At 38.3% G+C, this 18,466-nt stretch overlaps 1 protein-coding gene across 2 annotated transcripts; it reads right to left on the bottom strand.

The window, feature by feature from the left end:
- Window positions 1-6,596: 6,596 nt before the first annotated feature.
- Window positions 6,597-13,065, bottom strand: LOC133734159 (uncharacterized). 2 transcript variants are annotated; one of them, XM_062161796.1, is made up of 6 exons: window positions 12,897-13,065; window positions 9,284-9,337; window positions 9,129-9,186; window positions 8,647-8,687; window positions 6,959-7,018; window positions 6,597-6,867 (listed from the first exon to the last, which is right to left on the bottom strand). In XM_062161796.1, the coding sequence occupies exons 1-6, from the start codon at window positions 12,960-12,962 to the stop codon at window positions 6,814-6,816; spliced, it is 333 nt and encodes a 110-aa protein (XP_062017780.1). In that variant the 5' UTR covers window positions 12,963-13,065; the 3' UTR covers window positions 6,597-6,813. The 2 variants fall into 2 exon arrangements, with proteins under 2 accessions (XP_062017780.1, XP_062017779.1); XM_062161795.1 differs by having other exon boundaries at window positions 9,129-9,201; window positions 12,897-13,061.
- Between the last annotated feature and the right edge of the window lie 5,401 nt (window positions 13,066-18,466).

Consider the following 18,466-nt stretch of genomic DNA (forward strand, 5'->3'; position numbering starts at 1 on the left):
TCCAGCTATTAGGAACATAATGGGGTCAAGCCTTCATGTAGGTCTCCTTTGTGAAGTATTCATGCACAGAATCATCTGGCTTTAACCCTTTAGAGTGTATGGCAGCTATTGCATGCCCACAAGGTAAACCAGAGATGTCCCATCTCTTACATGTGCAAATCTTTGCTTCCAAGCTCACTAAATGTGCACCCACCACACCACTTGAACATGCTACACCTCTGCCTTGAATCTCAAATATATTATATTGTTATTACTTGAACTCACAGTTTTGTATTCATAGCTCAAGGCTGCATTTTTCTTCAACTGCTTTTCAACTCTTGGCCAACCTTACACCTCAAATTAGGCCCAGATTGCCTTCAATTAGCTAATCTCACTATTGTAGCAGTTCTGATTTCTTCTAAGTATTGGCCTCTTCCTAGCTTCACCACTTTTATGGAAACTCTCATTGTGTTTGTTCAACAAAACATCACAATTGAATTTAGGATCAAAGTGTGACTTTGACCAATGCTGTGCTGGTCTGTCCATGCACCATTGATGAATCCTCATAGTGAAAAGGCTAGGATCTGCAATTGTAAAATCAACATGTTATTTTAAGTACTTTTTACAACATCCAAGTTAGTTCATAAAGTTAGATGTCATCTTGTTCATAGAGTTACACATGATGCACACACAAAACCCATGTAGCAGCAACAAAGTTCATTTAATAGTTAAGAGGGTTACCAAACAAGCCCCAAACCCCTCCCACTTCATTTATGTCCAGAACCCCTACCGCTGGGATTTAAGAACCCTCACCGACCAGCCTAAGCCAGTCACCCTATTTCATCCAATTCGTTTAACCTACCCAACCACTTCATTCTCGACATCACAGAGACAACCCTAATTAAAAATTGCGGACGAAGACAAAAAACCCAAAAAAACTAAACAGACCACACACCCAAACCCTAGACAAACCCATATAAAGCCATAAACAATAGGGACCCTAAACAATACAATATATGAGAACAAATTCGAGTAAAAGGGAATCACTTTTTGGAGAGGGGGACCATTGATTTTACCTAAGTAAAATGGTGGCTCCCCATTGAGACGAAAGTATCTCCAAAATCTAGCCATATTGGTACAAATCTTAGCTTTGTCTGTTTGGATTCAAAGAATCGAATCTTTGTACAAAAGTGAAGGCTAGGAGAGAGAGAGTTCAGATTCCTTTCAGAGAGAGAGAGAGAGAGGTTGAGAGGTTTCACTTTACGTTTCGAGGTAGAAGAGAGAGATCGAGGTCCAAAGTGAGTGAAAAAGGGGGGGGGGGGAAACAGGATTAGGTTAAACTGCCTAAACCGAATGGACGAAAGTACCCTTCCCCGTTTCAATTTTGAATTGCTCCGTTACGGAGCTAACAGCTCTAGATACATATATTCGGTCGGGGTCAAAATCTCAGGTACCGTACATTTTCAAAACTTGAGGTACCGAAATTTATAAGGAGTCATAGTTTAGGTACCATTTGTACAAATTTCTCTTTCATATATAGATATTTGTATTCATATGGAATCAAAGAAAACACCTAGATGGATTTCAAATGATACATTGTACCTTGTAATTTTCAAGTCAAAATTTATATGCATTCTACCTATTTTTTTTTCCCTAAATTAAGAAAGAAGAAGCTTATTATGGAAATATTCAAATGAATATTAGTACTATTCACTGACTCCATATTTGATTACTCGCATATAGGCCACAAGCAATTCAGTCTCAAGGATTGCAGCAGAATCAAAACTTGGGGGTGGATTTAGATCAAGTTTCAATCACGAATATGTCCAGTGATCAACAAGTATGTATTCTTCTTCCCAACGGTTCCATATAAGTTTTTTTTCTTTCTATCTCTCTAACTTTAAAAATCCATCTTGTATATATATACAGGCCAGTTCCAAAGCGGACGTCCGCACTTCGCTAAAGTGCGGACGGCGGCGCGCGGCTTGCAGGAGGGAGGCCGGAGGCATCTAGGACGGTTCTGGACAGCGTTCAAGGTCGGAGGAGGTCGGGGTTGTAGGTAGGGCTGGGCATTTTAGCCCGAAAGCCCGGAAGACCGGCCCGACCCGTCACAACCTGTCCCGTACGGTCCGGGCCCTAAATTTTTTTCACGCGAAACTGTTCGGTCCGGGCCTGAAGTAGATAAAGACGGTCCGAGCCCGGGCCTTGTGTTTTCAGAAAAATAAAGCCCGTCAGGCCCGTATATACCATTATTAGGTATTTATTGATTATTTTATTCTTTCCACGCGTCTTTATCCTTCTCTCGACGTGTCACATACTCTCTCCTTCAAATGAAGTCCTTCTCCTTCTTCTAAAAAAAAGTACTCTCTCCTTCTCCAATTTTTTCTTCTTCTTCTTCCTCCTCTTTACTTCTTCAGATCTTCCTCTTCTTCTAGACGAGAGACGACCTCGCCATCTAATCCTCACATTCGCTCTTCTTCAAGACCCTCCAATCTCAAGGTTTCGACCTCGATTAGAAGCTCGCTGGCGATCCCAAGATCGGGTTACAGAGATACGGCCAGTACACCTATGACGCCTCGATTTCAAGCTCGCCAACGATTGCAAGATCGGGTTTTTGCAGAAGATACGGACCTAAATCTCAAATCTGTAGTTTCTCTCTGAAATTACAGATTCCGATCACCACCCAAATTCAAGATTTGAGGTCTGTAACTGGTGGCTTTGATTTCTTTCTAACTGGTGGCTTTGATTCAACGGATGGATGATTGCTTTTACTGATTGTTTGATGCATGTTTTGATTTTGAATCTTGGTGTAGTTTATGTTGAAATCTGGTGGAAGTAATTTTATGTTCTTGGTGTACTGAGAAATTCTTTAATACCGTAAGAATTTTGACTCTGATAACGTTTTGATTCATACTAGGGAAATGGTGGCCATTATTTACAGAAACAAGAAACAGGGGAAAGTGGGTTCAGCACGGAAGTACAAGCATAGCTGTGTTTCTGGGTATCAACGCATGATTTGTACATATCCAGAAGAAGAAGACGAATAAGAAGAAGAAGGAAAAGGAAAGCGAGAAGAAACAATGGTAAGAGACAAGAGAGGTTTTGAGCAAGTGTGAGATAGGATGGGATCTTTGGCCTTCTAGAAACAATGACGGAGACCCAGTTTTTCAAAGTTTGATAAGGATTGCATTGACAAGTATGTGTCTGCTCCCTAAAAGATAGAAAAAGTAATTTCCCTTTCCAGTCCTTGATCAATATTCAATATTCCGATCCTGACTTGGACCTACCTAAAGAAGGGGATCCATGGTTTCAGTTTGAGTTACAATTCTTCAATTCCTCATAGAATCAGTAGAGATATTGCAGTACCGTAAATTCTTGTTCTTGGTTTTCTTGATTGAAGAAAGTGCCTTTGAAGTGAATTGCAGAAAACAAGTATTTGGGCCCGAAAGCCCGGCCCGAAATGAAACGGGCCAGTCTCGGGCCGGTCCCTGTTGATTGCAAAACGGGCTTTGGGCCTGAACCGTAAAAAACGGGCCGGTCCCGGGCCCAGCAAAATTTTAGTTGAACCCGGCCCGTGCCCAACCCTAGTTGCAGGTTCTGGGCAGCAACCCGACCTGCAACTGTAGGTTTTCTGGGCAGCGCTGCAACGAAGTCGCCGGTGACTCCACCGACTGCAGACCTCTCGGCCCGACCCCTGGTGTCCTTCCGGCAACCCCCGCCGCTCCGTCACGCCCTGAGCCGAGCTGCAGCGTCACCGTCCGCACTTTAGCGAAAGTGCGGATGTCCTCTTTGGAACGACTCCGTATATATATATATATATGTTTTTGGATTATATCTGTTTTTGGAATTACAAGAAGATCATGATGTGTAACGACAGGAAGAAGGAGAGAATGTGCAGCAGCAGCAACAACAGGAAGCTGAAAATGTCCAGCAGCAGCACAATGAACCTCCGAACGTACAACCACAAGTTTCTTCTTCAACAATCCAAGAGTCCCAGCCTGCTTATGTGCCAAGCCAGCAATCACGGTCTACTATAGCTCCAACGAGCTCCTCCAGACCTGGTTTCACACATAGAAAGTTCAAATCGCTTGCTCACAGGAAACCCAAACCAGCAAATGCCTCTCCACCAGCAGATAGTGGATCTGAGTAGATTTATAGTTCAAACTGTAGTTATGGATATGGCTTGCTACTTGTGGATTTTTTGTTGTTTAATGCTTGCTGAAACTAGCTCTTTTGTATGTTGAATTTTCCTTGGAAATCAATCAAAATGTAGGCTGTGTTTGTGATCAGGTCTGGTAGGAAAATTAGGATTATAGGTACTTATTTTGTGTCAGCCAAAAACATCAGGTACCAAACTGATATATAGTTTGATCAATAACCTTTTTCTTCAAATATGATGGCAAATTAGAAGTGTATAACTTGGTCAACTGGCGGTAAATAGGTCACTAAAGTGCAAAACGAATTTTGGCGGGACAGACTGGCCATCGTCTTTGTTGTCTTCATCATCATCTTCGTTCTCTTCATTATTGTCGTCATAATCAGAAGGAAATTCATAATGATCATAATAGTGGGAGTAATCACGTAATGTATTTAATCTTTCACCGGAGAAAACAAGGCTGACTTTTTGCCCTTCTAGGTGAAAAAACATACACTGACTTGGTCTATGAAATCTTGGAGGCCATTCTGGCAGCTGTAGAGGTTACATAGGTTTCAAGGAATCACATGTATAAGACATGTGGAAGGCTAGTACTTTATGAGGTTGTTCCAAATTAATGGAGAACATTAGGAAACCCTCACCATGACCATGATGAAACTTCAACTTGACAAATGCTTGATCATAACCATCAATAAAGGGACCATGACCATGATGAAACTTCAACTTGACAAATAGTTTATCATAACCATCAATAAAGGGAATATAGCGTCCCAAACAAGGGTCCAATTCTGTCCATCCTTTTTCTGGGTGGGTCACGTCAAACATGTACACTCCAGTCTGATTTCTGCCCCAGAGTAAGATTTTAGTGCCTGCAATTACATGAGTGAAGCCGTAGGAATACTTTTGAGGAGGCACATCCAGAGGCAACCAGGCATCCTGTATCGGTTCAAATATCTCGAATGACTCACAGTCACACTGACCACCGAAATGATAAAGTTTGTCGTTCACCTCTACTAGAACAGGTTCAGGTCTACTAATCTTGAAAACTTGGGAGTGCTGCAACCTCGGATTTGGATCTATGCTTGGAACTGTCTCAAACACACAAACTTCTTTACTTGGTGAATATTGTACAATATGAGAAGGTTTTTTCTCCGGAACAACCTTACCACCAGAGAAAATAATTTTGGAGCCGACGACACCAGTTCTCATATGTAGGGGAACAACCGTTTTCGTTCCACATCTATAAGCAACTTTCTGTAATTTCAGATCATCGCCGCCATGTATTATTGATGCCAACAGATGGCTTAATCTAATGGATTAATTGAATAACATGAACATTGTCGTCAGTGTCCTCCTCGAAACATAAGTAGAGAGACTTAGACTTAAAGCTTTCTTCTTCCATGATTTCTTTCTTCTTTTTCTCCTCTGCCTTAAGTGGTCTTAAAGTAGAAGAATTTCTTCTTATGAATTCTGAAAACATATTCGTCGATCTCCTTCTTCCAGTTGCTTGCTAACGTTGACGTAGCCGCTGCGGCCCTTGCTTTGCTGGTTGCAAAACATTCCAACATTGCAAAACACTGCCGCCTACACCACGCCATTATCTATACCCCTAGCTTAAACCCTAACTTCCCCTCAGGACATATCAAAAAATATTTTATACTTTTTTTTTTTTTGAACGGATTTGATGTTATTAGATATCAAAGCCATGAAAACAGGCCAGAGTCTAACAGAACTTACATAAGAAAATCGGGACAAACCGGATAACCTATCTAAGCCACTCTAAACTCATTAAGATCTAAAGGGACGCTCGCTGAACAACAATATTTTATACTTTGAAACATATAAACATAAATTATATAGTAACAAATATAGAACTTTTTATAATTGTGTAAAAAGAAGAAGAAAAAAAGAGTCTTTTGTGTCAGACTCAAGACGCATTGGTGAAGCACTACACACTTCACGCCCTTACGCCTAAGGACGTACTATTTCAAATACCAGTCTTGTTCACCTAAGGAACAGTTTTTTTTTTTTTTTTTGAAAGGCCTAAGGGACAGTTTTAACTTTTAAGGAATACACAATTTTGAGTTGTTATAATTTTAACATTTAATATTAATACATGTGGTCGAGATGCAATTCAAAATTGTATATTGGATTTAATTGCTAACAAAAATTCCTAGGGTGACGTCTTTTCTATCATACCCAAAAATGCTGATACGTCATGCGTAATTTTAGTTCTTATTATTGTTTTCCCCTCAAAAAATTGATAGCCTAAAAATATTGCCCAGTCCATTTCCCCATTGTCTCGAAAATAAACCAGACAAAAATAACAACGACGACCAAAAGTCAAAATTTGAAAATAACAAATTTTTGTTCAAATATCTGTTACCTTACTTTTGTTGGTTCTAAAATCCTTTCAAATTCTTAAAAGTCAAAACTTATCCGGAATATTTTTTGCAATATGAACAACAATGTGAAAGATTACAAGTTAATACATGTTAATCCAAAACAATAGTATCAAGCATCAACATCTTTAGCTACATTATGAATTCATTAAGAAAGCTTTAACCTTGTTTAACAAGGGTAACTAAAACCTTTGTTCACAGGAAGGAGAAGGTTTAATATCACAAATAACATGAAAATTTACAAGAGCACACAATGAAACTATATGCTACACATTTTCATGATGAGTTCAGAAAGGTCTTAGCAGCATCCAGACTCAGTTCTTCATAGACCTGTAACGGATAGAACCAAGGAATTTTCACCATACAAACAATAGAAACTGGAAACAGTTATAAGGTCTACGACTTTATTTATTGAACATACCAGTTTCTTATGAACTCGTTGGAATGCCTTGCAAAATCTTTCTGCTTCTGTGGCACCCACCTAAACAGTTGAGCACCACAAGTTAGTTTTGCTTCCTTCTGCTTGCTTCCAACAAAAATTTGTATTCGAACACAAAAGTAAGGTAACAGATAAGCTAACACCAAGGGTACAAAATGATGTTTAGCCCTTCTAAAATACACGCACATTCGTATTCGGACACAAGTTAAAAAAAACAAAACAAAACAAAAAACAAATTGAAAACCAAGAGATAAAACAGCTGACAACTGCTTCATATGCCAGATACCAGATAAGCTAACACCAAGGGTACACAAGGAAGTACACTTGCTCTAGCGTACATGCCCATGGGTGCACATATGTAAACTTAAAACAGAAGGAAGCTTTTGCATAAGATCTGAAAAGGATACAACAATTGAAATGAAATGTTATGCTTTAATAAGTTAAATATATTGATTCCACCAATTAAAATTGCCAAGGAAATGTCATAAAATGCTGGCATGTAGAGTCCTTACTTTTCTTCCGACATTTAACATACCAAATGTGTTTTTGTTAAAGGCACCAGTTAATAATACACGGTGTTTCTTGCACAGATCCTAAATTCAACTTAGAGGCTGCGCCTCATGCGGGAAAAGGCTATGCCTCAGCACTGAAGGCAGGCACCTTTTAGGCATAAAGTTAAATGACTTCAATCTTTGTTTTTAATGCTTGTTTGAGGCTGATGCATGCAAACATTTGAAAACAGAGAGAAAGAGGAAAGGAAAGGAAAAATCCTGATATGCAGATAGCAGTTGGCATAAGTAAGACCAATGGACATGGTGGTGAAACAAAAAAAAAAAAATCATCCCTGATATGCAGATAACATGGAATTACTTAGTTATCATCTCAACTCTTATATATATATATATATATATATATATATATATATTGAGAAGTGATATTTCGTTAAGTTGACAAGAAGTACAACTAGTGGAAGGGTAATCCACAACCAAAATTGAAAGGCAAACAAAAGACAAAAGACAACAAACTAACTACAAACAAAGCCGCACTATCACAGGTAGCACATCGATAAAACTAGTTGAGAGGGAAGTCCCAAAGTTCTTCCTCCCCATCCCCTCTGTAGTTCCAAAAATTTCTCCTACTATGCTAGACTGTCAAATATAATAAAAAAACTGCTAACTAGCAACTCCGTAAGTTTTAGCTTTGTCCCCTTTCACCATAGACTGAATGCTCAACATAAGAGCCCTTCCCTTAACACAGTTCAACTTCCTTAAACAACTTTCCACCACAACTGAAGACAATAAGTACTACTACATGATCTGCACTCACTGGACATTACACCCATTTCTCCATACCTAGGCATCTAGAATAATTATTATTTTCAATCGTAGATGGACTAAATTTTCCAATGGATAAAGGTTGACATGAGCAATGATGAAATTGGGACACATATCAGGCATAGATAAATGTAATCTAAAATCACCATATGCATACAGAACTGAATAAAGATAAGAAAATGCATTGTAAACCACAAACACATCAACATATTCATGTTTCAAATTATCTGTAAGTGTTTATACATTAACTATTTAGATCATGTTGGATACTCATTTCTATAAGCATTCATATGTAGACTGCAATAAACCCCAATAGATCATGGGCCAGTGACATACCTTTCTCTCAGCAACCAACTTTAGCTTCTCCCAAAATGCATCTGTAAGTACACAACCAGATAAGTGCAATCAATATAACCTCTATCTAAATACCCACAAAACTGTGAATTGCTCTTTAGTTGCCAATGCATCCATGCAATCTCTATCTTAACACCTTTACACATGTTCTAAAGTGGTACATGCATGGAGAAAAGGATGAAGATGATCCATTTTTAATGGCTGACATAAGAAAATGAGAACTCGAAAACATTTCCCAATAATGCAAACAGGCTTTATAAGAAAGATAATTCCTTAACGCTCCCCCAAAATTAGAAACGTATAACCCCATATGAAACATCTAAGAGGCCATCACATTGTGATAATTGTGTTAAACTGAAATGGTCCAATGGGCATTAGTGGGTCCAAAGTTTATGGTGTGGCCACTAGTTCAACCGCAAAAATAAGATGTGAATTGTCTGCTAGAAATGAATGTTATAGCATACCATGTACATCAGGTGTTTCCTTCTCCACGTCTATTTTCTCTCCCTCATCCCATGCATCCTGCCATTCTTTTAGCTGTTAAGAAATCCAAATAAGTCAACTAGAACTACCTATGTGTGTACAAATGGTAAACTCTGTGCAAAAGTTAAAGTAATACCGCTTCAGATTCTGCTGACTTAGAAGTTGACTCTCTAGATTGCGCTGATTCAGCCTGAAATTAGATAAAGTTGATAACTGAATTGATTCATATATAAGCATCAAACTGTGAAACATCATAATGAATAGTAAAGGAATGGTCACTGCCTCACTGGTCAGTTCCACCAAAATTGTTTGGAAGAAATTGACTCATTTGACTTCTCACTTCCAAAAATAGTAAAGCAACTTACTAATCCTATTGTTCTAAATGTCGTGATTAATCAGAATGGGAAATCAAAAAAATAAAAAATAAATAAAATGAAACACAGCAAAACAAGAGAGTAAAACAGAAATAAAGAAGAAAAAAAAACAAGGAAAGCTCTGATTTCTTGTCTTCTCTATCACAAACTGTCTTCCAATATTCTCTTCTCTAAACCTGGAGAGGTATTTAAATTTCCTTCACTTGAGCCTTGAGTGATTCCCTCACTCTCTCAAAGAAGTGGAATTCCCTAACTCTCCCATTGAGTTACAGAAATGAAGAGAAAAAAAACAAGGAAAACTCTTATTTCTTTTCTTCTCTCTATCACAAACTCTGTCTTCCAATATTCTCTTCTCTAAACCTGGAGAGGTATTTAAATTTCCTTCACTCAAGCCTTGAGTGACTCCCTCACTCTCTCAGTGGAGTGGAATTCCCTAACTCTCCCATTGAGTGGTAACCTTGCCAGAAGCACGAGCTGCTTCTCCCAGCCAGGCTTATGGTTGTCTGCCACTGATACAAACAACCCTAACACCTGTATATAGGCATAACAATCACTTCTTATCAATTAGGATGAGGAACAATCGTCCCTTCCATATTGGCATCAACTTGGGGTTGCCCAACCATCCATCAACAGAAACATAACTCCTATTGGCTGTAGCTTGCTCCTACTATTTGAAGGAGCAGGTATATAATAAATATAGGTAACTAAGCATGGGCTGGACCACAACAACAAAAACATAGAATTTTTTCTAAGGTTGTAGAATTAATCATCAAAATTCCCACTTCAAACAAGGCCACGTGAAACTGATACACTAAACCTTGAAGCGTTTCTATAAGTCTTATTTCTAAATAAAAGTAAATAAATAAACTGAAAATATTACTAGAAGAAGACAACAAAGTACAATAGAAGACAAGACGTCCTCATTCTACGAACCAAGGTAGAGAAATAGTGCACTAAGACCAAGAGATTACAGCACTGTCAAGGATATATAAACGTCCAAGATACAACACTATAGATACTCACTGCAGTAGCTTTCGAATCTAACAGTAAGGCTGATAGTGAATCATGTCTATCCTCTTCAGAGACCGACAACGCGTACAGAGAAGGCCATAAACTAACTCACCGAAAAAGCTCTTCCCCACGAGAATCTTCAAACACCCTTCTATTGTGCACCATCCAAATAACCAAAAAAAACTGCCAACCTTCTGCATTCCCATAGGGTTTTATCCTTCTTGCCCTTCCTGTACACTTAAACTGCACAGTGAGGAACTCATACATCCTCTTGTAATGACCCAGCTTGCTTAACAAAAAGGGACAATGAAGGAATACATGGTAACTCAACAAAATAGCTCTTCCACACAAGAATCTTCAAAAACCCTTCTACTTCGCTCCATTCAAATAGCCCAAAAACTACCAACCTTCTGCATTCACATAGGGTTTTTAAAGTCTTTTCCTTCCTATACACTTAAACTGCATAGTAAGGAACTCACAACACCCTCTTGAATGACGCAGCTTACTTAACAAAAAAGGACAATGAAGGAACACATGGTTAACACTCTTTTCCCCCACATTGCAGATTATATACCATTGAGGGCTAAGATGAAGGAATGCCATTCAATGTGAAGCAGTTCTTAATCTAATAATCAAATGGAAAGAACCTGACCAAACTTCAAGAACTATCAAAACAAGACGAGTATAACAATAGCCCCTTCAGATAATTTCAGGCAAAATAAATTGTTTATCGCCAATAATTCAATCCACTCTAAAACTAAAAAATGGTAACCACACATTAATTTTCTTGTAAAAACATACTCCCACTTCAAATACTAGTTACCACATTAACCTGAAATCAAGTACCAATGGGACAGGAAAAGACATGTGAATATTACGGTAGAGGCCTTCCAGTGAAACTGTTAGAATAATGGATGTTATGTATAAAGTTAACATGTATTTGCATAGGGATCAGAAAATTTTTCTTTATATGACCCTTTAAGCTCAAAACAGGTAGAAACAAAAATGGGTAAAGATTTTTTTTTTTTTTTAGGAAATCACAGTAGATTTATTCGGACAAAAGGCATAGATGTATTAGTAAATTTATCCCTACTACTCCGCAGGATAGCCAGCACACCACACCTCCACAACACTCTTTCTCCCTCTGACCACCAACACCAATCCCCTCGTCAAATTTCTAAACAAGCATTAAAAAGGAATAACTCAGAATCACCCACTTTAAATATGCTTCCAATAACATATTTTTACAGCTTGAAATTATAGGCAATGAAGAAATAGGCCATCAACAGTTCAACACTTTCCGCCACCTTTTTGCACATAATCCAACAAGGAGAGCTAACAAAACATTACGCCTCTGCTACGAATGAATAATGTCACAAGAAACAACTCGTGCACTGACACTACAACGAGCAATAAGACAACTGAAAGTCTATACTTACTTCCAAATCATGTACAGGAATTGAAGATGGAAATATGGTTCACCAATCAACCCACAATAATAATATTAAGAGAAAAATCTCTGAAAGACTCAAGTTCATATGATCTCTTATCCAGTATACCTGACAAGAGTAAATCGAAACACAAAAAGACGAGACAATAAAGCTACCTCACAACATTCAAATTGCTGCAGAAATTCATATTCCAACTATTTGAAAGAAAGAACCACCACATGTAATGGCCACTACACGTTGCAAGATATACATAGAATAATACTAAATGGAAAGGATTCACACAAAGGAGACGCCCCCATTGTCCAATACACTCAAAATCTAATTTCCCCCCCCCCCATTTTTCACCTTCTTACTACACATATCAACTCAATACATATCAGGCACTTCAAACCACTACAAAGTCAGGTGTTGGTTCTGCGAATTGCCACCCCTCCCCTGTCTAAACTCGACGACGAATATAAGTAGTGGTTCCAAAGTTGGACCAATTTGGGTGAAACCTGGCTTGTTCTATGAGTTAGTGATGATTGAAAAGTGAGCAGCCTATTAATCATTCTACACAAAACCACAAAACTCTTGCAATCCTTTTTCTTGTGTCTCTTCTCTAACATATGTTTATTGTAGTTCCATGTGACATGAGCAGCAGCTGTTTCGATATTCCTATTAGATGTATAGCTCCTCCTACACAAGTGTATCTAGTTATCGACTAAAGGCAAATGTACTTTTCATGTGATCGAATTGAAAATATAAGCAGATGCCCAATGTGCAACAAGCTTTCAAGCAAAAGATCTTGTAATTGATACAATAGGGGGACTAATCAAACCACACACAAAAAAACAAGAAAAGAATGAACAACAAGCCCAGAAAACCAAAGCAAACAATCTCTTTTCGGAGGGAGGGAGAGAGAGAGAATTACATGGTAGTCACGAGATCGGACGACAGGGAAAAGAAGGAGAAGGCGTCGAAATTCAGCTTCGTCCATTTTGCTTTTGATCCCTAGATTTCTCTCCTTTTTTTCCCACAACCGCGCGCCCAAACCAAACCTCTGCACAAAACGTCGAGGCGATGCTGGAGATGTTGAGCTGCTTTCAGTTTATAAGTTTTTTATTATTTTTTTATTTTTTTATTTGCGTCATTATGTTTTATCACGTCAACAACTCATAATTACACATAATTACAGCAATATAAAAAAATTCGAACTCAAGACTCCTACTTATGAAGAGAACACTTATCCCTCTAGATCAAATGAAATTAGGTAACTTTACCAAATTTTGTTCACCCTATTTTATAAATTTTCTAATTGCAATTTGCTTAAGCTGCGTTTGGTATCGTGTTTTCAGAAGCAAAAACGCTTATATTTAAACTTTTTTATTTGAATTTTTTTTTTATTTGTAACTTGTTTGGGATTAGTGAGAATCGGCTTATTTGTACCAGAATCAGGACTAGTTTGGGATTGCTGTGACTTTTTAAAAAAAAAACTGCTGCTGCTGTGTTGTGAGAATAATCAGTTGTGAATTAAAACAGTTTCGTGTTTGGTAAATAATATTTTTAAAAGTGCTGTCAGTACATAAAACAACTGCAGAGCGTGTTTTGATCCACAACAGCTTCTAAATGTGACTTTAAAAAAAAAACTGCTACTGCTGTGCTGTGAGAATAATCAGCTGTGAATTAAAACAGTTTCGTGTTTGGTAAATAATATTTTTAAAAGTGCTGTCAGTACATAAAACAACTGCCAGAGCGTGTTTTGATCCACAACAGCTTCTAAAAGCAACCTCTGGGCTGCTTCTAAAATCTGCTGCCAGTGACCTATAATTTTTAATTAAAGTTGCTTTTTATTTGTTTACCAAACACAATAAAATCTAAAATTTTGAACAAAAGCTGATTTTTTTTAAAAGCGAAACAATCTCAAATGAGGTCTGTCAGACCAATTAACGTTTTAGAAGCAGCTAATACGCTGCTTTCTTAAAACCACGTTATAAGGATGTGGAAGGAATTGGTCCTTTGTTTAATGAATTTTCTAAATACCTCACATTGTCCTCATTAATTTGTGAAATTTACGTACTTCATGAATCTATACAAGATTCATGAAGTACGTAAATTTCACAAACTTCTCTTCGAGTTCATCGATCACTTTTCACTATCCTTATGTAAGTTCAATCTTTTATTTTCACTCATTTTTATCTTTGAGAGTTGATTGTTTTGCTCTTCTTTTCTTACTTTTTGATTCACATTCCCTCTCAACCTATTGCAAAGTAACTAATCGCTTTAATCTTTGAATATGAAACTTCAGTTGTTGAAATTATTTAATTATATGAATTATATTATTTCTTTCCCGGGTTAGGATCCAATTTAAGTTTCGAATTTCTGTATTGATAGTTAATCGATTTAGTTGGGTGTTTGATTTTTCATTCTTGTTGCTTACTCTCATTGAGTACTGCTAGCAGCTTGCTTTGTGAATATGTGCTATAATTTTGCCAAGGGGCTAGTCAATGATGACTATTTTTCTTGTATTTGGCTTCCTCCAGTAGAAAAAATAGGTATTGGATTTTATCTTCTTTGAAGCTTGAAGCACATCACTCTTTCAAGTATGTGATCATTGGTATGCAGACTTGGTTAATTATCTAGTAACTCAAAAGATACTTGATACTTTAACTAGAGCTAATTAAAAAACATGCTAGGTAATATGTTTGGGATGATCCTTGCTTGTGGAAATATTGTGCTAATGGTTTAATTAGACGTTGTGTGCTTGAAACTGAATATAATGATATCTTACGTTTTTACCATGACATAACTAATTTATCATCCAAAACAACATGAGATTTATTCACCTCGAATTCCAGTTGCGTCTTCACACAAAACGAGAATAAGCACAATACCACAAAAACTTTGCTCAAAATGATCTTGTCAAAAACTAAGCAACAAGGTCTCAACTCAGTAAAACGAAGCACCAAATGCTTAAACTCCGAAACTTGTACTTGAACAAAAAATCGAAGGTTTCGTCAATTGAGACAAAACTTCATTTGAGACCATCGAAGGTCTTCGGAAGTCTAGAATCAAACTGATAAAATGAAAGGACGATCCAACAGTCGAATTCTCACGAATAGAAAACCGATGAACCGAAGCCGGAATTTACCTAACTTGTCCACAAGCGGCTACGCGTGAGTCCCACGCGCTGCTGGATGAACTTCAAAATCTGCAATATTAGCTTCGACCATCTTGTAGATCACAATAAGGGGAGCAACTTTCATAGTAGATCACAATAGGTGGCCAAAACTTCAAATCTCGATTCCGAGCTCCTTACTTCAAATCGGTCTTCAATGCTTATATGGATTGAAAGAGAAAGCAAAGATCTTCAAAACCCAACCAGTTTCACGTTGTGACGTTGCCGGAAAAGGGAGATCGAATCTGGACGACTCCGCCATGACTTTCAGCCTTCGATCCACCGTGTACTGTGTAAACTGGTGGACGTGAGTGGTAAAGGGAGCAAGAGGTGACAGCGACAAGTCAATCTAGGTAGGTGGCGCTGCCTATCAACGTCGGACGGAGGAGAAAATGTCTAGTCAGGTTGACCGGTATCTGGGTTGAGTTAGGGTTTTTGGAGAGAGAGAGAGAGAGAGAGGCGGCCGGGGGGGGGGGGGGGGGGTCCAAAACTTTTTGAAAATAGTAAGTTTTGAAATTTGTGACTTTTTCTGGAATTTCTTCTATTTATAGGAAAATTTTTGAAAATAGAAAATCTTCCGCTGACCATAACTTCTTCACACGATCTCGGAAAAGTACGTGCCATATGTCTACGAACTCATATCGACGTGTTCTACAACATTCGTGAAGAAAGTTTTCTGATAAAATCAACAAATAAAAAGTCGACTCCCGACCCCTCGAAAATAATCGTCCGAAATATATTTACTTCCCCAACGACTTTAGAAACATACAACCATCCTGTGGTCAGGCGTGTGGTTGAATAATTTTTGACCAAATTAAATGCATTATTACGGGACTAACTATCTTTGAATTTTCAAACAACAAAAGAATATAAATATGCACCTAACCTTATATAGAAACTGTTTCAAACATAATCAGCCTTCCATTTATGCAAAAATATGTTCTTCTCTTTTCACAAGAACGTACCCCTTCACTTTCAAAAGTCATCACCACCCTATAAAACCCCACGCTCCTTCACTCAACACTTGCACCACCATAACCCTCACCAATCTCTCAACTTGCATCAACAACAACCACCATGGCTTCCTCTTCCTCTTCTTTGTCCCCATTGAAAGTCCGAATCACCAAAGAACAGTTCTACTCTTTCCACAACATTGACCGCAAGCTCTTCACCCGTCTTACATTGCATCTAGGCCGTGACCCGGGCGAGTCTGCTCAGGTTATGGCCTTCTGGATGTGGCTCGAGCACGGTGGTAAGGTCACCCACTTCATTCACAAAACCCTTAACACTCTCCCCAACACCCTCCTCCACATCATGGCCGACGAGTCATGCATGGTCCTCAATGTCATTCAAAACGATGAATTTCCGATGGTCTTGGAATCAGATATCATTCCTCACGATATTCCCATTCTCCAAGGAATGACCAAAAGCGGCATCACCCTCAGATTCTTCCATAAAAACCGCCTCAGCATCATCCGAGGACTTACCTTGTTTTTCAATGACGTGTGCTTGAGAGCCTTTGAGGACTTGTACATTACAGCTGCTCACTGCCAAAACAAGACTATAGATCCTATATCCACCGGAATAGGGTTACACCCAGAGCCGCAAAATTATGTAAGGAGGACGGTTCTAGTCAATAAGTACTACAATCCATTTCTCATTGGAGCTGCGACTTTTGACGCGCCTATGGAAACCATAGAACCTCTTCCTCCGCACCCCATGGATGGGGCTGTTGTTAACAGTAATAGTAGTGTTGATCCACTAATATGGGACCCTCGTGTGGCGGCTAAGGCTGTGTCTGTGGGGTCTGCTCAGTCTCCTTCGGAGAATTTGCGCCATGGATTTGTTGATCCCTATGACCTTAGCGCTCAGCGCGATTTCTTGAATAATGAAATGGCGGATATACTGAACCGTTTGCATTTGCATGACGATGATGGTGATGGTGGTGATATAGGCGGTGGTGTTCGGGGGGATCAAGTCGAGGAAGAAGTGTCTGCAGATGATAGGACTATTTTCTTGACATTTTCTAAGGGGTATCCCATTTCTGAAAAGGAAGTGAGAGAGTTCTTCACCAGGTATGAATATGATTTTACTATACGTAGGATTTGTGCATATTTTATTGATTTGGTTGTGAAATTATAATTTTTTTTATTGACAGGAAATATGGGGAATTTTTTGATGCTATCCATATGCAAGAAGTACAAGTAGAGGATCAGCAACCTTTATATGCCCGCCTTGTGGTTCGTTCCGCATCTTTTATTCCAGTGGTGCTCGAGGGACAAAGCAGGGCCAAATTTTCTATCAATGGAAAACATGTTTGGGCAAGAAAGTATGTGAAAAAGAATGTGATAGGAGAGCAAAGTTCACCAAAGGGTGTTTTAGCTACTTGATCTTAATTGGGTAATATAATTTATAAAAATTCTACGACACATTAATGTACTGAATCAAGTAGATTATATTTGATACAGAGTTAGACTGACTCCATGCATAAGTAGACTAGATTGACTTGACCTCAAATTAGTCTACATCTGTATTGAGCTAATCTACCCCTGTATTGAACTAATCTACTGAATGTATCGATACTGTAGACGAACCCATATTTTGCTACAAGATTAACTTCTCTAATTTGCATGTGTTGTAATAAAAAGCGGATTGAGTTTGAAAATTTGGGATGCGCTCTCATTCTAATGGCGTGACAATGAATAAAATTTTATGTCCTTTCCCGGCCTTTAACAATATATTGCAATTTTGATACATGGAAGCTATTTCATTAGTACTTTTTAGATCAAAATATTTTGGTTTTGGTACATAAAAAACTTGGCAAAAGTTATGTAGTACCCAAAATTCACTACCTCAATCAGTACAAGCATCGAAAACACGATATTCAACCATCCTTGATTTATATCATTGAGTAGCCAACTTGTGGTCTAGTATACCAAATCAGTGACTGCGGTGTAAAGATAATACCCTATTGAAAGCAACACTGAAATCAAAGCATTGGAAGTACTTTTCAATGATTTTGAGAACTCTTCATAGCATAATGAAACTTGTCCTAGAAAATCAGATGTCTCAGTGATGCCCGAAACCAATTACATACGGCGTCGCAAACCATAGGGTGAACAAGAGCACCAATAAATCTGGTTGGATTGTGAGAGTAAGTTCTCTTACCATTCCACATCATCTCCTTTCTATTAGGGAAGACACAATTAATTAGGGCAATAATAGTTATGATGTGTCCAATCCTTATCTCTTGAGGGGTGCTAGACGTCATCCTATGAGTTTCTTCCACATAGGTAGAACAAGGCGGTCAAACACGAGAATAGAGA

The sequence above is a fragment of the Rosa rugosa genome, chromosome 2, assembly GCF_958449725.1.
Source record: "Rosa rugosa chromosome 2, drRosRugo1.1, whole genome shotgun sequence".
Taxonomy (NCBI): Eukaryota; Viridiplantae; Streptophyta; class Magnoliopsida; order Rosales; family Rosaceae; genus Rosa; species Rosa rugosa.